Here is a 24,045-nt window from a genome sequence, read left to right on the forward strand (position 1 = left end):
ATGAATGAGTGATAACACACATTTTAAAGAATCTCATTATGTGAATAAGACGTGGAATAACACAGTATTTAGTGTCTCCTGAATAGAATTATTTCTATAGTTTTTTTTAATTTTTTCCAGTCATCTTGAATTATCAGTCAAGATCATTTCTATCATCATTATTATGATTATCATTTTTAAATAAAAAAAAATAAACCCTTATTTTTAATGCTTTCAGTTGTTAGTTTCTCTCTCTAGTACCCCCTGTAGTGCCATCGCGTACCCCCATTTGTGAAACACTGCTTTACTACAGCATAAATCAGTGTTTCTCAAATGGGGGTACAGGTACCCCTTGGGGTACGCAATGGCACGATAGGGGGTACTTGAGGGAAAGAGAGAGAGAGAGAGAGAGAGAGTGGAAAATTAAGAAATAAAGAGTCAGACTTGGTCCCATCCCAGGCGTGTTAAGAACTAAATCTATTCAGGAGCCATGAAATCAGTGCTTTTCAACCTTGGGGTTGGGACCCCATATGGGGTCACCTGTAATTTCGAAAAAAATTAATAGCTTTTTGAAATTTTCATTTTTTTTTTTTTTTTTTTTTAAATAAACAACACAATCTTAAACAACTGTATTTTCTGTTTCAATAAATTGCAGGAAAAACAAGTATTTTATTGAACAATAGAACTGTTAGTTTGTGAAAAGTTTATCCAGAAAAAAATAGCCAAAGGTTTTTCTCATGATTTTGAGCCCGACCCCCTGTTTTGTGCTTCTGTACCGCCTGGGGTTCGTGTACCCCTGGTTGGGAATCACTGATTGGAACAGGCAAAGATGAGATTGGCCCTCGAACCAGTGATAGCGATGGTGTTGTGTCTCCCCAGTGTGATGATGTTGATGATGGAAAAGGATCATCGATGAAACTAGCTCGCATAATAATACAAAGTTTATTAAAACAAGCAGAATCAAAAACCAGGGCTGAGACAGAATCCCTGGGAGAACAAAGGAGGTCAAATCATGTTCTCAGGCCAAAAACAGGAGAAAGGCAGAACTCTGGTGAGAGCACTGGTGGCCACATTGTACTCTGAAGAAATCCAGCATGGTGGTCACATATATTGGCTGACGAGAAATTTAAAACCAACAAGTGAAGTCTAAGGCTTTGGCCTCAAGATAAAGAAAGAAAGCCACACATGAAGAACTCCCCTGTTTTTGATATACAGCTGTCAACGGAGGAGAGAAAAGCCTGGGGAGTGGCAACTTTCAAGGTTCACAAGTCAATCTACAATCCAGCAGCAGGGCTGAAAGCACGTGTCCAAACACCATGACAAGGCAATACTGGCGCAGACAATACACCTCAATGGCAATGAAAAGCACCTGGGTCCTGAACTAAACCCTCTAGATGTGTGTGTGTGTGTGTGTGTGTGTGTATGAGAGAGAGAGAGAGAGAGAGAGAGAGAGAGAGAGAGAGAGAGAGAGAGAGAGAGAGAGAGAGAGAGAGAGAGAGAGAGAGAGAGCTCCTCTAACAGAGCTCAGTCTCAGACTCTCAAACACATTTTACTTCCAGCCTTCGGCAGCAACACCGGAGGACGTGACAACTTTTCTTTTCTTACATTTTTTCTAGCGGACCTGCTGTTCTCGAGTCATTATGTCTGGGACGAGCACGAGCTGATGTTTGTGACACGCGGAACGGGTTCATATCCGTCCTATTAAAATAAAGGACAACTTGTTTTTTTTTTTTTTGTTTTTTTTATTGGGATCGTCTGTTTTACACTTCGCTTGCTTCCTTACATCACCACCACCACCACCATCATCATCATCCAACAACCACTTGATCCAACAACAACATCCATCATAGGGAGACACGACAGTCCACCTGAGAGCGGGAATCAAACACAGTATCTGTTAAAGGATGATACTCCAGCACCAGGACTGATATAAGCTCCAAAAAGCCGCTGCCATCATGTTCAGGCGAGGTAAGAATAATTAATTCATATTATCTGCAGCTGGTTTGACTCTGTGACTGTATGTGAGACTTAATTAGTGCGAACTATTCAGGTGTGTGTGTGTGTGTGTGTGTGTGTGGTAACAGTTTACCAGCCTTCATTTGTAATCCTTATCCGCATAGACAGGAGAAAAGAGTAGATTAAATATGTATTACATAGGCCTTATATGTAAAAATTATCTCTAAAAACATCAAACCGCTGCCGCACTGCAGTTTGTACCGAGTCGAAGCGGCGCGTGTGTGTAGAGCGCGTGAGGATGAAATACGGAAGGAAAAGTTAATGTTTTTTTTTTCTTCTTGTAAGCGCGTTTAAGGCGTGTGTTTGTGTTTGTGTTTGTGTTTGTGTTTGGTAGAATTAGAGAGTTATACCTGCAGAGACGGACAGGCACGAGCCCTTCCCGCTGCCCGCGTGCCTTGAGGTTAGTTATCATATAAGTAAATTTCAAACCGGAAACCATTACTAGTCTAAAGTTTTTACCATTCTGACCTTGTCGGGTCACGTGGTGATGAGGTCAAAGGCTCACAACATTTCCCCGTCTTTGATCCATCCACGAGCGCGTAATGAGAGCGTCTGAATGTTAAGGTGTGATTTTTTTTCCCCTCGTTGGCTTTTATTTTGAAAAGAAACAAATGCTTACTTCCTAAACTGGATTAAAAAAAAAACCCAACATCTTCTGTTTGAATCCATCCATGTCCTTATTGCTCCCCCCAAAGCTTCGTCTGCCCCCTGAAAACTGTACTGTTATAACTTATAACTGCTCCATATTCACTTTATTACATGCTACAATGAACAATAGTGACTCAATAAAAGCATTAGGTTTTACATGTTTATAATGGAAGATACCAGTGTGCCAGCAATGTGGGTAAAAGAGAAATATACAAGTACCATTTAGCTACTCATTTGGGGAGAAAAACCAACCAATAAGCAACGCACAATAATTGTGATTATATTCAATTTTTGCTGCCATTGTGCCTTAACTGATGCTTTATCCTGCTTCACTACTACATAGTGAATCTGTGCTGTGTGGACTGTTTATTTATTTATTTATTTTAACATTTTATTGCACACATGTGTGCTTGGAACATGAGTTTGACTTGTTTTGTTGTAAAATTCTGTTGAAGGATAATTCTATATTTCTCTTTACAATCTTTGGTTAAATAACAGTTGAAAAGTTGTCTGTGAGTCTTTTTTTTTTAATCTTTTTTGCTCCATCTCCCTGAGTCTATATGATCCTATGGCCAACATTGACCACATGTGTCACTATCACGTATATGTTATGGTCCCTCAACCTGCAATATTCCACATACTTCCTTCTCAGACCAGTTTTCTCCTTCAGAAAGGATTTGAGAACATATTTTTGAACACGTTTTTACTTCAAACTAATTTTTTCTCTTTTGGTGCAGACCAGATCATCAGGCTAGATCATTTTTTCTTCACACTGACTGATTTTTATCCCCTAATGCAATTGATGAATGTCATTTTTCAACTCTGTCACTCCGCCTAATTTGATGTGGCTTCCGCCTCTCATGTCAAAGATTTTCTGATGATTGCTGCTCTAGGTGTACATGATTTGTTTCTACAATTGCAGTTTTCCACCACTGTAGGCGCTGTACCAACAGTCCGCCTTAACATGCTCCCAAAACAAAGAAAAATAATAGCGTGTGAGTTTTTAGACCCATTAACATGGAAAAAGTGTCAGCTGCAGATTGTAATAATACAAACACTGAATTTTTTTTCTTGTATCCATTCATTCATTCATTCAGGGTCATGCAGATCTGTTGTTTGTGCCCATCGCCAACATTCAAAATACACTAGGAGGGGGGTTCACCCTGAACAGGGCACCAGTCCATCACAGGGCAAACAAGAACTTCTACGAGCAACCTGGAAACTTTACTTACCCTATACATTTCATTCATTTTTTTGGTTGGATGGTAGAAGGAGACCAGAGTACGGAGAAAAACACACATAAACATGGGGAGTACATGCAAACTCCACACAGAAAGGACCAAGAGTCCACCTAGGTCCATCTTGGTGGGAGGCAAATGTGCTTGCTCACCAACACACCACATATACATCTATTACATAGGACATATGTCCATGCAATGCATATTATATATATATATATATATATATATATATATATATATATATATATATATATATATGATTTGCCCCTTGAAATAGAATGTATTTATATTTAATTATAACAGTCTGGAGTCATTAACATGCTAGTTATACAGTAATATATTGAAAACCCGCACGCATATCAATGTCTTGGAGGCATTGATTACCAGCTGTATGTTATTGAGTGGGATAAAATCAATTAAAAAAAGAAAAGAAAACATGCTTAAAATTTTAATTTAATAAAATTTTGTTACATTTTCTCATGAATTAGAATACAGTGAATATTGTGACCGTTTTACGACAGCTGCAATCATGGGAGATAACTTCTGAAATACATTTTGAGCGGTTTTTGACCTCCACATTTGTCTATTTCACATGAGCAAAACATTACATAAATTGACATGCTTGTTTCAGTTCATAACATTCAGTTAAGTTTTATTAACATTTGATTTAGTGGGAAATAAATATGTTGTTAAATACAAAATGACTTGCCTTTAGTGGTTTAAATGTCTACTTCATTTGAAAAATTCATTTAAATTAAAAGGCATTCCCATATTTTCACCGCTAATCAGTTTAATGCGCATGGTGCAACATTTATTATAAACGATGATTAGCTGCATCTTTTATTTTGATTCTCCTTAAATGCTGCCAATTAATTATAATTACACAAACCCTGAAAACCTTGTTTTCTAAATTAGTGTCTGAGGTAGACAACAATCAAGCTTGTGCTCGGAGAGCGAGCGAGAGATTTTAATAGGGAAGTATTTTTGGAGCGCGCTGGTGACTCATCTGTCAGTCCTCCGGAAAAAAAAAAAACAAAACTTTGAGGATCTCCAGTAAAACGCTGCTTGTCAGAGAGATGTTTGGTGATGAGTGCAGTGCACGGCTGACTGAACCCTGTGAACATGGCGGGAAAACATTTTTTAATAGAGACACTCGATGTCTGTCATTTGTTATCACAATGCAGCCCATCACAGAGGACGGAAACGAGACGCGCACGCACGCACACACACGCACACACACGCACACACACACAGTGATCTATTAGCTCACTGTGCTGGCCTGAGTCAGGGCACAAGCTGGCCCATATCCTCAATAAGGGTCAGACCTAATTGTCTTGACAGGGCGCTGATTAGTACTGCCATTGTGCATGTGTGTATGTGTCAGAGATACAGGGAGAGCGCTGTGGCTTCAGAGAGACAAGCTTTAATTTTAATCTTCCTGTAAATTTCAAATGGATAGCACCCACCCACCTGCACATCCACCCGCGTTCACACAAAGCAGAAACACACAGTGGTGACAGCTGATGCTTTTGCTTTGTATCTCCTCCTACAAATATGTAGCTGTCGCAAAAAGTAAAAACCATAGTAATTGTGCAGTCTGCCTGAGATACACTTATCTGCGTCTGTCACCTTTACCCAGTATCTCTGTGAGGCGGGGATGAAACGGGAGAGTGAGGGAGCGAGCAGAGGAGGATAAGTGTTTTTGTGTAATGAAAACTCTCTCCGTCTCTCTGCTTGTGTGTCGCTCCGGTTCTCGTCCTTGCTCTGCCTCTTTGCCTGGGCCAGTTCCTGCTGCCAGCCTCAGTTTGTGGGAAGACAGGCCTGGCAGCCTCACTAGCTGCTCACCGCCTGCTTTGGAAAGCTGCCGAAGCTTTGTTTTCCAGTTCGTTTGAAGCCAGGGTTTGTTTCTCTGTCTTGACTTTGCTGCTTCCCCTTCCTAATTTATCATTTTCATCTTTATTTATCTGTATCCCAATTAAATATAGAACATGCTCAAACAGTGCAAAAACATGCCAAACCTTTCAATTAGGTGCTAAAAGAGAAGTTTGTACAAAAAGATAATGGCTTTGTTATATCTGGGCACTGTTTAGCATTTGGAGTAGCTACTTATCGGACATTTCCTCTGTTAGGAGGATAGAAAAATACTGATGTAGATACCAGTCCAACCTCATTAATCTGTGTATCATTCGTTTTTCATTATGTAACAAAAACATGAAAAATGACCCGGTAGTGTACTCTCATTCGATGCTAACGGCTATGCTAACGGCAGTTCGGCATGACAAGATCGCTGCTTCCAACTGTGCATCAGAAACGTGTCCTTTTCGCTTTAGCTGGTGTTGGGTGCAGAACCTCCTCACGGACATTTCAGAGGATTTAGAGACTCCTAAGTGTTGCAAAGCTAAAGATATCGCAGAATGTGTAACGCTTCACTTCCGGGTCACGTACTTTGGCAAATCGGAAATGGAGAAAATGAATAAAGGTGTTCGTTTTCCATTTTTTGTTTTCTGTACCGAAGCAAAAGAGCTTGAATTTGAAAAACAAGGCGTTTTCCATTTTTTCATTTTGGTTTTGGAAACAAATATCAAATAATGTGAGTGTTTTTTTCATTTTTCATGTTTTTGTTACATAATGAAAAACGAATGAACGAATGATACACGGATTCTCATTCCTTGTGCCTCTGTTCCCCCTTTCTCTCCTATATGCAGTAATTACATTAAAACTAAACTTTAAATTTTAAATTGTTTTGATACAGATATTATTCCAAAACTATACTGCATGTCCTCACAGATCTTATAAACTTTTATCACTTTTTTTTTCTGGTGTGGAATGTTAGGAAATGCTTGACCTATTGATTTTACTCAAACAGAAAACAAAAGTCAGTAACAGTATGAGAAAAACTGCCCCCTTTATTATTAACCAATGGGTTACAGCCTTTTTTTTTAACCTTAAACATGAGAATATTCTCCAATTGAATAAAATTTAAAAAAAAAATAACTTGAAGACCATGAAAAATAACCTCAATAAATACAGTTTATTGAATTTGTTTATTTGATGTGGACATCATTGGTTATGACCAATCTAATCTATAATCTAATACTCTTTTTTTTTTGCTGATATTGGACTGATATCCAATATCAATATTGTAACAGGATAGCCTTTATTAAAACAATTTGACAAACTTAAAATATAATATAATAGAGGAAATATATTTGATGGAGAAACTAGCTCATCATGTGAGATCAATGTCAAGACATTTTGGAAAACACTTTATTACAAAATGAAGGATGAACTTTCACTACGAAGCTACAGGTAAATGGATGCAATTCGGCTGAGTGAGAATGAAATTCTATCATTACATGTTTTTGAAAATTCACCAGAATATTAATGAAAAACACAAAAAAACGGTTGCAGTCCTAACGGTGCATGTGGTTGCGCGAGCTCATTCGACTCAAATATTTTAAAACTTAGCGATGTGAACTTTTTCTCTGAAGGACAGATTCCAGTTTCCACGTCTATTCTTATCACTTCCTAATAGGGTTTTCTGTGCTCTCTCTCTCTCTCTCTCTCTCTCTGTCTCTCTCGTTCGCATTCATTCTGTGAATATCTAGTAATCCTCAAACGTTTTGCAATACATGAATCCCTGAAATGTTCATGATATAACCATCTTCCATGATAATGTATAATGAACTGCAGTCTAGGATTGAGATTTTCTGATCAGTATCAATAGATTATGATGAAATGGCAAGTCTCTGTTAGTTTAGGCTACAGCCCTGATTTTTGCTTGGAGCTAAATCTATTTCCCGGGTCTGTCTGATTATAAAGGTCCTTAACAGTGATAGTGCTGCTCTAAATTCAGCACTTTATTGGGAACTCGACAGAAAAATCAGAAGCTAAGCTATTACACTTAATGATTACAATTTTTTTTTAAATTTAATTAAATTTTTTATTTTGTTTATTTGTTTATTTATTTTTAACTATGCATATATTTCATTTGCTAAATAAAACAAACTTCCACGATTTAGGATATCTACAAAGAAAAAAGCTTGGCACACACAAGAAAAGACTATATCAATACCAATACTAACTTTGAGTTGTTTAATGAGCGCATGAAGCTCCTCTGCCCCGCCCCTTTTTTTATTTGCATTCAAATAGTATATATTTTTTGTTTTTTGCAAAAGTGAACATACTTGATTTTAGTGTTTGAAGAATTGTTTTGTACAAAAATAAATAACTTTTAGATTGGAAAATAATCGTTTGAATAATTGTGATTTCAGTTATGACTAAAATAATTGCGGTTATTTTTTTTTTCTATAACCGAGCAGCCCTACTTCGAGATATGTATTTTGAAGCCTGTTATTAGAATTATATTCTGTGTCTTATAATCATACACGTTCACATTGATTAGAACTGTGTTTTATGATCTTCCAGAATCTACTCCAGGATCCAAAGCTAAGGTAGAAAAACACCTCATGTAACATCATTTATCACATGTAATATCTTTTATTACTCGGACCCGATTGGAGAACTAGTGTTAGCTTTTCTCACGTATACTCAGCTGAGATACCTCCTTAATTTACACTGAATAAATCAAGTCATTATTGCAACTAAGAAAGCATATCTCTCATTTCTCCTTTGTGTGACTTTTTAAGGTACAGCCCTTTAAAAATTCCTGTAACAAAGCCATTTTAGCAAAACTGACAGTTATCCTAAACGTTGCAGTGGACATTTGAATAGAGACACACAGCATGTCACAAATGTCCAAATGGCTGACTGCATTTGTAGACTGTTAGGATTCAATTCATGATTTAGTGGATACTGTACATGTAGTGTGAGACACCTGAGGATCAATAGGAAGCTTACATTAGTAGAACTCACTGCTTGATTGATAAAGATGGATGACAGGTTGTCCTTAATGTCAATCTGTCCTGCTTAGGCCCCAAAACCTGTCACAGATTTGATTATCAGACGTTCAAATGACGTTAAACAAATTTCACATCTAGTTGTCTCTTTGACAGGACACATTTCTTCTACTCCAAGATAAAAACTCACACTGTCTGTGTCATAAGGTGTAACCGATAGCAGAGATACCAAGATAAATGTCATATCTGTACGTTCTCGCTTTGAAATGACACTTCTTATCGTGTGAACACATTTTGCCGGCAAGCCGTCAAGTCAATCAGTGTCAAGCCTATATTCAAAAAATTATGGGCTACTGCTGCTTTTCTGATACGTGTATAAAACTGAGAGAACGCACATGTTCAAGTGCATCTTTAATATCCCTAGAGCCTTATAACATAAGTATTAGTAACAAAATGTTAAATATGTACCAACAACAGATTTCAAACATCAGAAAACAACAACACAGCATTTTGTGCAAAGTCTGTAGATGACTTGTGCTACAGAACTAACTCATAAAGTCATCTCGAGATTTTGGGCACTGGAGTAGAACATACGCGACAATCAATTGGACGTGCGAGTCAAAGTGGAGAACAGGATCAAACGCTTTGCCACACACTCGGCGAACGTCCATTCAGCCGCCGTGCATACCAATGACTGCTGCAACTTCTCACCCTCCCTCATATCAAGGTTAGCCACAGAGTGATCCTTTATGTGGCTGTAACCTGTGTTCACTATGGCCTGCTGAATCCTGCCCATGCCTTGTAGACAGATGAAACAACGGCAATGAGTAAATCTGATTAATCCCTTAAAGCGTGGAATTCTGAAAGTGTTGAACTTTCACAAACACTCACAGAAATACACCAAATCAGCAGGGAATATTTTGATGCTTCAACAGCAAATAGAGTGATACAAATCATGAGTCTGAATAGCCCCTCCTATCTCCTTTTCTATCTACTTTTCCTTAACCCCCCTTGAGCGTTCAAATTCTCTAAAAGCTAAGGAAAGGAGGCTCATTGCTTCCTCTATAACCTCCTTTAGCCTAGGAAACACTGATGCATCCTTTACCAAAGGAGACCAGATAATGCTGCCCCACACTTCGTTGCGGAGACAACATTTAAACGGACACGCTCATTCACGGAAACTCACGAAGACTGAAAAGGGACGCATATCATGTAAGTTACCAATGCAATAACATGCCTTGAACAACAAAACCCATATCTTATGATATGCAAGCCATATTATCAGATAATGACTGACATTAACCAGAGCACTCCATCGTTCAAGAAAAAAGGATCAAAGAAATTTTTGCCACATTGTGTTTTATTCAACATATTTCATTCACTTAGGAGTGCTTTGTTGTATATTTATATGTCTACAACGTTATGTAGGCCTATATCTTACATAAATATAACTATTTCATAAAATTATACTTATTTTGAATTAGTGTTGATTTCTGAGTGGAAGGTGAGTGTGAGCAACCATTCTCAATGACGTTCTTTTAGTTTCACTTTTGTTCCTCGTAGCCTGGTAGCCACTTTTCTTTTGATTTACATTCAAACCTTGTGATATTCAAGATTATATCAGCAGTTAGAGGCACAGGGGAAAGTGTTATAATTGTGCTTTTTGCAGCCCATTTTCAGAATTTTTTTGTTTTTTTAGCACGGCTGACGTCAATAACCTTCGCCGCAGTCAGATTATTATGTCACCTAGTGAAAGTGCTTTGGATTGTCAAAACAACGTCATGGAGTAATTCGACCTTTTAGTGGCATATCTTAACCATTTTGTTCAAGTACAACTTGTTAATTAATTTTGTGTGAATAAAAACCTTCAAAATAGGAACAGCAATGTTTCCTCAACTCTCAAATTAGAGTCTTGCAAACTGTGTTTGTCAGCTGCACTGCAGTGCTGGCAGAGTTGTTGAGAAATACGAAACGCCCGTTTGTTTGTGAATCTCCATGGTTTACCTTGAGAGCGAGCTGCACACACTGCAGGAAAGTCCTTTGTGTATTAAGTGGCCAATCAGATGAGACGCTATTCCCTACAAGGAGTCCCATGAAGGCCTTTGATTGTGAGTTTGCTTGGTAACAGCTGTGACCTGTTCTGCATTTACTGCATTTACATGTGAGAGGGAAAACTGTCATGTGAAACAATGTGTAGCAGTATCTTCATACTGCGTTTCAGTGTGTGGAAATTTGTGCGTTGGAGAGATGCAAATGCTGGTCAAGGAATACACATGGCGTGTGTTATTGTTAATGTCAGTAAAGATGAGCTTCACTGTGGAGCAAGCCAATGTTGATACAGTGGTGGAGATAATGATATACTGGGGAAAATAGAAGAATGAGAGAGAGAAAAAAAGATGTAAATCATGGTTTTCACTTCCCGAAATAAATAGCTATATGACACCATATATACCTATATATCAAGCATTTTTAACACATTCTCCCCAGTAAAACGGTTATTTGAATGTGTAGCAAGTGTTTAGATGAGATAAATTTGTGTATCTGCCATAACGCAAAATTCTGTCCTTTTTTGGCCTATATGGGGTGATTTTAGGATGTTTAGTACACTAGAAATGACATTAAAGTATAACTAAACCCCAGAACCACTTTTTTCTGCTGAATACAAATGTATTTGGGTATGAAATAGTGCTGTCGATTGATCCTCGTCCAACTCTCAACATTTTAAAAAAAATATTTCAATTTGACATATTTTGTTGTAAAATGTCAGTGACTGCCCTTTATCATGGGTTAAAACCTGGCTATCACCATTGATTTTTGCTATTCGCTGAGAACAAGATCATGTGACTCAACAACCGCATTTGATATGCGATACTCGGCAAAGCGTTTATATTGTATTCGGCCGCAAATTTTCATTTCGGTGCATCCCTAAGCTATACTATGAATATGAATGTGCTTGTGTTAGATTTATTATGAATATTAATGTGCACTGATACAAATAAATATATTACCAAAAACAACTACAAGCAAACCACAGAAAAATGATGTTAATCATGCAGATATGTTACAGTGCCAGACAGCATTCTACAGAGGACCACTAAGAGACCAAGCACCCATACTACTGGTATACTACAAGTTGGTACATTTTCAACTGGAAAGAGGTAAACTGATAATGATGCTCAATTTTTTGTCATCACTATCACGAATACCAGATTTTAACCTGTAAATGCATCATGTTTACAAAAACCATGTGAGAAAATACATCATGCTAAGAAAAGTGCTATAAAATAGAAGAAAAGCCACAATTACACTAATATAATGCATCAAAAGCCACCACATAGCTTCCTCCTTCTCGCTGCAATTTTAGCTTTCTACTTTTTTGTTTTTTTAAGCCTTCGGGACATCGCTGTAATTTTATGTGCAGTACTTAGCAATTTTTTTCATCTTTCAAATTTGGCTCAGTGGTCAAGGACACACGTTTCTGTGGTGTGCCAATTCATAACACACATTTATTTCTGCTTTACACGAACTTTAACAGAAGGACGTTTGGTGAATACATTTTCAGCCTCACAGGAAGTAAGAATACTCTATCCTTTCTGTCTATCAACTGTTCTGAACTTGTCTCATCTATCTTACCGCATCCTTTCTGTCTCCCATCCTCCTTTGGAGCTGGTTCATACTGTACCTGTTGAATAATTGATATCTGATTTGGTTTCCGATAAGGCGTATGGGGTCCACAGCTCCCAGCAGAATGAGGTTGCTGCTTTCCTTACAGCATATCACGCTGTTCAGTCCATCTTTTTCACTGCCCCTCCCTCGGCCCCCGCTCGCATGTTTTTCTTATCTCGTCGGCTTCCAGTCTCCACACTGTTTTTCCTGATATGCCGTAGTTGGTTTGCTGGCACGCTGTGTTGTTTTGAAGTTAAAGCTGGGATTTCTTGGTTTTATTCTTGATAAGCTCTTCACATCCATTTTGTGTTAACATTAAAAAAATGTCATGTGTGCTGGATTTCGCCATGGAAACACAAGCTTTATAAAAGTGAATAAAATGGTTCTGATTGGAAGCAGCCTGACCTGCTCAAACTCACTGCGGCACCGCTTCTTAGCTGACCCTGATGTTCATGAGGGGCAACGAAAACAAGAGAAATGCCTTTAATCAAAGACTCTCACTCTGAATAAGAAATGCCTGCATGGAATCGCATGTAATATTACAATAAATTTGGAGTTGCTCTTTTCATTCTGAGAGTTTGAACCTCACACCAAAAAGATGCTGGTCTTAGGCAATGTTCTCAAATCATTTCAATAGGACTCTATGGTTATGCAGTGTTTGTATTGTTACTTCAGGCTCCAGTGAGATAACATTCAGCTGTATACCAATAACGACAGGAGGCGTCATTTTTCTTTACTTTGTTTTTAAAGTGAAAACACTTTCCAAGTAAGAAAATCAAAGGCACAACACAGAAAAGTGAACTGCTATTGATAAATAAAGCAAGCTCAAGAAATAGTTTTAGAAGAAGAAAAGGAGAAGATTACTTTTGTTCTGTATTTATCTCATCCCTGAGGAGCAGTAGGGGATTAAGAGCCTTGCTCATGGGCCCAGAGTAGTTTTAAATCTTCAACCCTTCAGTTACAAATCGGCTTCTTTAACCATTTGGCCATTACTGCCCCAGTAAGAGCCGTTCATTTGTTCTACATGGGCTAAATTAAAAAAGCTAAATATTTTGCACTTGTTGCGTCACCCTAGCTGTGTTTCCAATACCTTGGGAAATGCGCAAAATCTACGTCACATGTACGTCACAGAACGTGACGTACATGGTCACATGACCACTTCTCTCTGAGAAAACATGATGCGGTTTGTGTAGACAGAAGAGGAGACCGGGACATTTCTTAGCGTTATACTTATTACTGCCACATTAGACGTGAAACAACAAAGGAGTACCGAGTGTTATTAGGAGGTTTGGAGCAAAGTCAAAGGAGTTACGAGGCTCCTGCCCAAAACAGCTTGCAATGGAAACATTTTCACACGGCAATTATACTTTGTTTACATTTAGAAATATTGCTTTTATTTTGCAAAAATCTGTAATGGAAACACAGCTCCCGTTTAATCTCTCCACATCTGCCAATGTATTGGTTAAATAGAAGAAACCCCACAACACAATATGCACTACAGTAGCATTACAAAATAGTTGACTATTCCTTCCACTGTCCCACCCTAACTCCCTCTTCCCTGTTTCTTTCCCCCTCACCAAGGTGTAACACTGTCCTTTCTTTTTATATCTTCCCTCTAATAAAGTTTTTCTTACCCTTCCTTTGGGAGGGCTGTTGATGGACACAACTATGCAGTGAAATAAATGTATTTATTTCACTGCAACAATAAAACATGCATAGCTGTCGTAAAAACTTTGCACGACATGCAATTCTGCTCTATGACTTTCCATCTTGTATAAAGCTAATCTAAACTTCCTGAGGATCAGGAGGCTCTACGAGGATTAGGAAATAAAGCATAACCAAAGCTAAATCTAACCTCTCTAAGACAGCGCTGATTAGAAAAAATAAGATGCACAGTTATGCTATAAAACAATTTTGCACTATAGATTCATAAGGGTAATACTATCAGTCATGATGCTCAAATTCCGCACACTACAGTTTACTGCTCTGCCTAATACCATGTAAACCAAACACTAAAACAGGGTTTGGTTTTAAAAGTCTTTTTCTTTTCATTTATAATTCATGTTGTTTTGTCTAGCATCTGCAACACATCTCAGCTACAGTGCTGACAATTCCCAAACACATGTATATCAGTGAACAAAAACCACCCAGTAATGTAAATCCACCTGTTTTCTATACCCACATTATAATGCCTTTCAGGGTCACGTTGGGCAAATTCCAAAAGGTTTTTCTGCAAATCAATCTTCTCTGGCTAGGAGTGCTCTGTAATGTTAGTATGCTTAGGATCAAAGGAGAAAGAAGTAGATTTAACACAAATACACAAGCATGAAACTCATGACCTGTGTTTAAGAGAACATCTCCATCCTCTCTGTGCTGCAGTACAAAGACATAGAAGCCGTCTCTGCTCTTACACAGCTGTAAGGTTGCATTAACTAGCACATCTGCCCTCTGACGAGCCCTCACATTACAGTTGGAGAGTGAGAGCGGCTTAAATCCTATCGCTCCTATAATGCATGTGAAACACACCACTAAATGCTCTTCAGCCAGCCTCCCATGGCTGCACATCACGTGAAAACAGATGACATTAGTCTCATTACTCTAATGGTTATCTCAATTATCTCAATCATACTTAATGTAAGAACAGCTTTTTTTCGCCTCCTGTCACTGTTTCACATCCACCTTAATATCTTATATAATATTTCGCTTTATGTGAACTCACAGCTGTCAGACAAACCAAATGACGTTTAGAATCCATATTGAACCAATTTTGATACTTTGTATTCTGAATATTTGCTTATGAAACAAGTAGTAACTTTTAGCAGTGAGTGGATCTGGGTACACACAATGTCGGTCATTCCCACCTATGAATGAACCCATTGCCAACACTAGCTTTACCAAGGTGCAGACAAAGACAATTGGGCTGTTTTTGTCTCAATTTTTCTTCTTCCCCTCCAAGGACGGCAAAAGCCACTTTATAAGATTAACCTATAAGATTATATTTTGGTCTGAGGTGTTAAGAGTGAATTAATCCCGATAATCAACTCTGAAATGGGTCTGGGGAGACAATCATAGAGATTAAGCCTGTTCAATAGTTCGATCAATGATCTTAATGTGTCGGGAAAGCAGATTAAAGTGCTAAAATCCTTTTTCAAGTATCGTCCCAAGTCCACCATTGCGTGTTGTGTTTACCAGTTGTTGCCAATTTCTTTTTCTTTGTTTTTGCCAGATCATGTTAGATCACACGACATCTGTGGCTTGGGGGAATAGATACTAGATTGTGTGTGGGACATATTTATTACGTGTGTGGTGTGCTATGTTGAGATTACCAAAGCACACCACACACAGTATGACGAAAACTGTTTAATGCCTAGTTTTTTTATTTTCATGTGTAGTGTCTGTAACAGATTTAGAATCAAGGTTGTCCAGACATCAAAATTGGAACCTTTTTCTAATCTTCAGACCTGATTCAACCAACCAGAATCTCAGGAGGTTGACTGGGTCATCTTTGAGCAAGATGCTTTACCCACATTTGGATTTGGTAGTTGTGACATTTGGCCAGACACAATGTAGTTAACCGAGAACCGGTTCCAAATAGGAACCGATTCCGGAACTGTTACGAAGATGTTTGAATTTTTTTCGATTCCTAAATGCCCGCACTAGTTTGTTTCCACGGCTTGTTCTGTTTGTTTACCCGGGGTTAGTATAAGGTGCGACTGCAGTCCATGTGTGTGTGTGTGTGTGTGTCACAGGAACTAATCACCGGTAAAAAGCGAAGTAAAACTCCAGAAAAAAAACACCAGGAATAAATAGTTGCTCCCTGGTAAAGATAGTAGCTCTAACAGGTAAAATAATAAACTTGGTGATATTACAGCTTGTGAATGCAGTACGGAGACGCATTTACTCCAACTCCGGGTCCCAGTGCCTGCTGCTTGTTTCGTTTACCGAGGTCCGTGTGTGTGTTTAATAAGTCAGTGTGTGTCCGTGTGAAAGTCCGCATGTTTATGCTTCTGTCCATCCACGCTTTTTTAAATTATATTCATGTATTTTTTAAGGCTCTTATTAAATAGTGTCGGCTGGAGTCAGTGCCGCCACCATCTTGGATTATGTCATCACCAGCGCGTCATCGCCGCAAGTTGCCCAAGCGCAGAACGACCAAAATGAACTTAATCTTTCTCAACAAGAACTGTTGATTGATTTGTCACATGACTGCTCCAGAGGTTGAGTTTGTTTTATTTTGTTTCACATCTACCTGGGCTGCAGCTCTTTGTTTTTAAGACTGCTGACAACTTGTTTGTAGTGTTATTTCAGCAAGTTTCACTTTTACAGTTACAGTTGGGGACATTTGTTATTGAATACCCTAGTTACAGCACACCAACCAAATTAAACAGTATCAACTAAGTGAATTAATAAAAATTGGCCTGTGTAAAGGCTTTTTCAAATGAAAAAAATATCCTGTGAAATCTTTGACCTGCTGACCTGCACATCTCAAAGAATCGGAATCGAGAATCGTTTAGAACAGGAATCGAAATTGAGAATCAGAATCAGAATTGTTAAAATTCAAACAATGTCCAACCCTAGTTATTATAATGATAAAGCAAATAAATTACTCAGTTTTTTTCTTAAACTAACGCCTTCTGAACTTTAAGCCATGATTTAGGTCCAAATTTAGCTTTTAGAAACTACAATCCAAAAATACACCAAAAAAAACCTAAAACACACACATGAAATGTTGATTTTAGATGCACTACTTTTTGTGAGTCTGTTTGACATGTGCATAAATGGTATGAGAGGAAGTCAAGAATGATGTCAGACAACGAGAGATGAGAGTGCGTGAGATAAGGATGTTTATGTGTTTATGTGCTGCCGGAGCTTGTTTGTGTCTCATTATGGAAACACAAAGAGAGGCTTGGTGTTTGAGCATGTGTATTTACAAGTGTGTGTGTGTGTGTGTGTGTGTGTGTGTGTGTGTGTGTGTGTGTGTGTGTGTGTGTGTGTGTGTGTGTGTGTGTGTGTGTCTTACATAAGAATCAGATGCTCAGCTGTTGGGACTTTGAGGATGAATCCCTTGATGTGCTGAGATTTTCTGGATAACAACAATAAGAAATCAGCAGCAAACACTAATTTTTTTTTTTTTTAGTGTTACTAAAATCTTTATTTTGTTACTTTTAAAAAATATCAAAAAGGCTGATCTTTTCTTGTTAATAATGAAAATGTATGCATTTGTTTGTGTATCTTTTACTGACACACCTGAGCCTATTTTAGTTTCATTTATCTTAAAAAAAAATAAATAAAAAAAGCGAGTGTAAAAATTCTATTGGGGTGTCCAAAAACTTTTCCACTGCTGTACATCAGTGCAGAGGCTTTCCATCAAAACTGCCCCTTTTTATTATTAACTCTGGGAGGTTTCTTCATTATTATTTTATTTTTTTCTAAATAATATATTCTTTTCAAAGATTAAATATTTTGTATATATAATTAAATTAAAATCACTAGATTTGATAACAATTTGGATTCAGGCATAATTGGCCACTACAAGTAGCGGCTTTAACAAACCAGAGCATTTCAGGTTTACATTTGTATTAGTGCTGGGTGATATGGACCATAACTCATAGCTTTCAATTTTTTCTCAAAATGGCAATATGCGATATAACAGTAAATGTCGATATTTTCAATTCAAATAAAGTCTGACCAGAAAGATAATTCTGGGTTAAATTTGCTGATGCAAAATGCCACACAGGCAACATTTATTAACAAAAAGCTGCACAATTTGTGCCACTTTAGGCTTTTTCTTCAATAAGGGACAGCATGTGTGAGTGAGTTCTGTAGGGTGGCTTGTTTAAGGGAAGGTCTGGGTTAGGACGCACTCAGCAATCCATCAAACTGTGCTTTTCATGCTGTTCTGAGAAGTAGTGAAAGCAAATATATACTGTATATATATCGATATAGACGATAGTCATTTTCTATATTGCCAAAATCAAAAACTGGATATATCTTAAATCTCGATATATTGCCCAGCTCTAATGTATGACATGTATTGGTTGTGGATGAGGATTGTTACGCCACAGGCTACTTTATGTGCTGAGGCGGACATTACATGTAGTGGGGTGGGAATAAAAATGTCAGGCTGGTATAGAGTTTCCTGATAGAGCTTTACATCAGTCCTATATAAGTGAGCTTTATGGGTAAAGGGGCTGGGTGGGTGTCAGCACAGTTAAAGGTGGGGGTGAGGGTCCGTTAGAGGCCGACACGTGTTCACTTTGCAGCTCAACGGAGTATTAGAGCAGCGTGAAGAAGGAAGGGTGAACATCCACAGTGCTCCCTGTGAACTCCTTCACTTTAACCAGTCCTGCATTAATCTTCTTAAGCTGTCAACATGACCTAAAACTGATGATGCATGAGCGCATAGAGAAGAGGGGAAAAACTCTTGCCAAGTAGACAACCGCTTGTGACTAATAGTGAGTTTAACACAGCTCACTGTGCTTGTAACTGAACTGTAGTAGCCTAATCTTTGCCCTGTGTAATTACTGCTTTTAGAAAGGTGCCTGCCTCAGTTGTTTCATGTGGTTGTGAGTCAGCAGAGCTTTTTTAAATGTGGTACTTGCCCAATAGCAGAGGCCGTCAGCAGAAAAACTGTTTTACAATGCAAGTTTTTCAGTTTCTTTTCAGTCCCATTTCTGCATCACGTTTTACCAATTCATGCAACATCCTTGATTCCAGGGGTCACCACAACGGTGCCCGTGGGCACCAGGTAGCCCGCATGGACCATGTGAGGTGCCCTCAGGGACTCTAGTCATTAATGAGCTCCATTTAAAATCTAATTTAATTTCTAGGATTTGAACTCACAAAGATAAATAACTATGACAGATGTACAGGGTTCCTGCAGATCCTTAAAAAGTCTTAAAAGGCATTCAATTCATGAATCTTAAAAATAAGGCCTTAATTGTCACTAAAATGTCTTAAATCAAGTCTTACATTTTAACACATAAGTATGATTTTATGATTGTAATCAGTCTCACATTTCAAAATAAATGTTTTTTAAAAAAATGTATAGTGCAATATGACAGCAGAACCAACTACCAAACAGCGTCATGGTTGCGTGTCATGCTTGTAGCAACTTTAACTAAAATTGCCAATATGATGAAGATTTTTCTTATTGGTAATTATTTTTGTTGTCATCTTGTGTGTTTTTGGAGTGATTTTGTTTATGTTAGTCTGTTTTTTGTGTATTTCACTCTCACTTTGTGTATTTTTTTGTGTTTACTTTGGGGGCCGCCACGTCTGCACGAGTCAATGGGAAAAAAAATGTAGCCTAACCATGTAATTGATGTGGTGTTGTACTGTGAAGTTGGTCATAAATTTAATTTCAAATGGCAATAAAAAGTCTTAAAAAGACTTGAATTTAATTTGTTCATATTTAGTTGAGTTAAATACTGCTGCACATGATAAAGTTTTAGCATTAAATTGTCATCTTTAAATGTTTATTTTCACTAAAACATGTTTTTAAGTGTTGCAAATCTGGTGTATGGTCAGTGGTATGTTATTTGTAATATGATATAAGATATATTTTTTTAAAAAAGCAAGGGGGATTCTCATAAAATGACATAATTGTTACATTTTACAACTTTGTTGGATGATAATTTTCTAACAATTGCATAAATTAGGGAAACTAAAGTGTTGCATGTTGAAACCTAATAATTTCCTACCTTTTTAAATTACTGTTAGCCTAACTTATTATCTTACCCTTTAATCAAAGTGAAAAAAGTGTTTTTCAAAGTAATAGCCCTTCGGACTATTCAGTGCCTTTGAAGTAGCTCACAGTTTCAGAAAGGTTGGTGACCCCTGCTTTAATCCCCTTTAAATCATCTCCTGTTTGTACTGTCATAATACCTCTACCTTTAAAGTTTCCCTTTTTTGTTTGCACAACTTTTTGTTCTGACCTTTCTGCTTGTCGCTGCCATTTACGATGTTGCAACCCTTTTTTTGCTTTTGTTTGTCTGCAACATTCAGATCAAAAATAAAAGCTCATCCTTTAGCCTTTTACTCCCGTTCTCTGGTGCTGTGTGTTGGACTCACTTTACTGTGGCTCGCTCGTCACATTAACAGATGGCGCCACTGGCAAAAAAAAAGTTGATGTCAACTCACCCACACAAGAAGTGACAGGCACGTGGATATGCAAGTGTGTGTTAATGGAAGGTGTACATGCTGAAAATATGCAGAATTAACGCTTTGACAAGAAGTGTAGGGTGTAAAAAAAAAAAGGACGGCGGGAGAGAAAGACTTGAGATATTTAAATGACAGGAAAGATAACTTTATTTGCTTAGTTGCACGTTTTCTCTGAAGTAGATTTTTTCGAAATTGAACTTTATTAGTGGTCTTTCACTGTAATTGTGTTGTGACATCTAGGGTTTAGCCTGCTTTACAACCTCAGTAAGAAGGAATATGAAGTTATTGACCATCTCCACCAGTAAACACAATCTACGCTCTGCTAAAATATCCACATCCTAAAGCCTGCACCTCCTTTGTTCGTTACTACTTCTAGTTCTTCGTCCCTCATGACTGGAGTGAGTGTCAGTAAACATTTCACTCTAGATGTATGGCAAAGGAAATTCTTTCTCGACAGTGTATTTGTTTTTGAAGTCCATGCTTGTGAATTTTTTTTTTTGCTGTAATCTATGTGTATATACAGGGTATGTATGTATGCTGATGATTGTGTAATTTTCAGCCTGAGCTTATCCGGTCTTCAACAGCTCCTTAAAAGGCCCATGTTACACTAAATCAACTTTTCTGTGCTTTGAACATCAAAGTGCTACCTGGGCTTCATACACATGTCCAAAGTGTGTTTTTCATTGATTCCCTCAATCGTTAGTTAAAAGGTGATTTGCTCCTTTCTTACTGCAGGGTGAGCATAAACACCTCGCTCCAATTTGATGACGCGTTCCCACTTCGATGATGAATTTGACACAGCACTGAGCTGGAGAAGCCGCGCCTCCAGGAAGCTCTCTGCCGTGATTGACATGTAAACAGACACGCCTACAAAGGCGAGCATTTCAGCGTACTTCGCGCAGTGCTATGTATATATTTTCTACAGTCTATGTATATTCCCGTGAACGCTTCGCCCCCACGCTCTGCGTTGTGTTTATAAAGCAGCATGAGCTCGGCTACGGAGTGGGTGGGAGGAGGGCGGGCCCTCCTCTGGCCCTACGTCACCATGCGGGGTGGAGGAAGTCAGTGTCCCGTCTTTAGACACGCCCACTAATGAATATGCATAAGAAGGCCACAAATCAGCCTGTTTGTGTAGAGTTGCTCAGAAAGTGACTTTTCAGAGGCAGAAACTCTGGAAAACAGGTGAGTTTGGGAAAATAAACCTCAAATACTATGTTTTTGGGGTTCTTAGAACAAATGGAGACGGGTGCAAAATACCATGACATGGGACCTTTAATGTGTGTTCTACTTACGGAAAACAATAAGATGTAAAGTGCAATCATGCAAAAACGTAATTATGATCTGTAGAGCTACGTTGGAATGTGCCACAAACACGTCAGATCATGTCAAAGGCGATACGACGAGGCGATATACGGATACTAAAAATGGTACTGCTCCTTTGCTGCCCACTGCCCACAGTGTTTGTTTTAGCTGTGAGCTAGTTTGAGAGGGAGGAGCTCACATTGTTATTCTTATAGGGTAGGAGGAGCCAGGATTATCAGGAGGAGGAGTTTCTGCTCACTAACGTCAGCGAGCGGGGAAAATCCAACTCGCCCGTTTGGAGCTGACTTTTTATAAAATGTGGAACAACATGGGTGGGAGGAAACAGAACTTTTTCAACTTTGGCCCTATGAATGAGGCTTAAGGGATGTATATCACTGTAGCAAAACCATTATGAAGTGATTTTTTTCATCATACCGCCCCTTTAACGAAATGCAGTTAAAAACAATAATTATTTAATAACAAATATTTAGGCGTCACATCAAGTTTGAAAAACCCATAAGGCGAACAATTGCATCTACATTATGAGAAACATAATTTTTATAATTCTAATAATAATGATGATACAGCAGCTCACACAAAAGTTAATTTGGTCTCAGTGTGATTATTGCAATGCGACTGCATGCGAAGGATGAGGCAACCACACTGCAGCACAGCTGTCATGAAGATGGGCTGCCTGCCCAACTGCACCAGCTGTGCTAGCCCAAACCTTGTTTAATCACCCAGAGTGAGGAGGAGGAGAGAAAAGAGCACCAAAGAAAGGTGATGATGGAATCAGATGGGAAATTGGTAAAAGAAGAAGAGAGGAAATATCTGAGGACAAAAAAAACATTTCTTGAAGCACTAAGTGTAAGAGAAATGAGGCAGGATTTGTCAAAAAAAAAAGCCCCCAAACAGTGCAAGACAGTTGGAAGAAAAAGTGGCTAAAAAAGTGAAAGTGTCAACAAATGAAGGTGAAAACAGTGACGCCGGGTGGAGTGATCCAACACGAAGAGGAAAGGTGTAAGATGTATTTATGAGAGGAAATGAAAAAGTGTGATGAACAAAAATTTCCCTAAAAGGATGAATATCGTGCGAGGTGAAAGAGAACGGAGGAGAAGATGATGTCAAACAGGTTTTAGGTTGGGTTTTTCTTGTGGCGGGGATCAATAAAGCTGCAATCAGTGTTGTGAAAGCAACAGCAGCTAGCAACAACACAAAATGCAGAGTACCATACCATGTTTAGCAGAAAGCAACACTTAGAAAAAATTTCATCAAACAAACGCTAAAATCCACCCAAAATCGAGTGATTGAACTTCAGCAAATAACTGTGGGCATGAAAACATGGACTAATCACTGTGATCTTTTAAATAAAACACACATTGTTAACTGAACAAACAACTGGCACATTGCAACTTCAATTTGAGATTTATTTATTTTTGTTTTTGTTGATAAGAGAACATCTGCAAACTAGGGCTGGGCATAAAAAAAAATCGATTTAATCGATTAATCGAATTTGTAGATAAAAAGGATTTTTTTTTGCCAATTCGAGTTTCAATTTTTTTATTTTTCTTATTTTACATTTACTTTTTTATTTTGGGATTGTTCTATGCATTTTAACTCTTGCGGAAAATCACAGCAATAAAGTTGCACTATTGACAATATATCTGATGTCTGCAGTCATTTTTAAGTGAACTGAAAAAATAAATAAATAAAAAATGAAATCGAAACTCGAATTTTTCTTTAAAAAAAAAAAAATCGGATTTTTTTTTTCAGGCAAAATCGCCCAGCCCTACTGCAAATTTGTTAAAAGTATTCTTGAAATAAAAGATGGTTGTCTTGCTGTATTTCAAAGTATAGCTGCTGTTCTATGTTTGAACCTTCTTGGTCTCTCTAAGCAAATGAATGATATATAGTTAGCTTCATCAACATTTGGACAATCTTTGTATTTTATTTTTGAAGGGAAAAAAACCACAGTCTGCCATAAATTGTCACTTTGTATGACATGCACATTCAATCTTATATTTATGCCAGCAAAGAATATTTTTCTAGTAGTAATGGAATCCCTGACTCAGTGACATTGATGGTGTTTTATTCTAATAAGCGAAATAATCCCTTTTTATGCCATTTGAAGACCTTTCATTTCATGTCATTGAGATTAGAAGTTATAGTTG

At 37.9% G+C, this 24,045-nt stretch overlaps 1 protein-coding gene across 1 annotated transcript in view; it reads left to right on the forward strand.

Annotated features, from left to right (window-relative positions):
- Window positions 1-1,539: 1,539 nt before the first annotated feature.
- rtn4rl1a (reticulon 4 receptor-like 1a) overlaps window positions 1,540-24,045 on the forward strand; it is a 102,352-nt gene continuing 79,846 nt past the window's right edge. Inside the window, exon 1 of the mRNA XM_028467602.1 lies at window positions 1,540-1,947. Within this exon, the coding sequence (XP_028323403.1) occupies window positions 1,935-1,947 (13 nt within the window). The 5' untranslated portion in view covers window positions 1,540-1,934. The remainder of the gene's footprint in view (window positions 1,948-24,045) is intronic.

This window comes from Gouania willdenowi, chromosome 14, assembly GCF_900634775.1.
Source record: "Gouania willdenowi chromosome 14, fGouWil2.1, whole genome shotgun sequence".
Classification (NCBI taxonomy): domain Eukaryota; kingdom Metazoa; phylum Chordata; class Actinopteri; order Blenniiformes; family Gobiesocidae; genus Gouania; species Gouania willdenowi.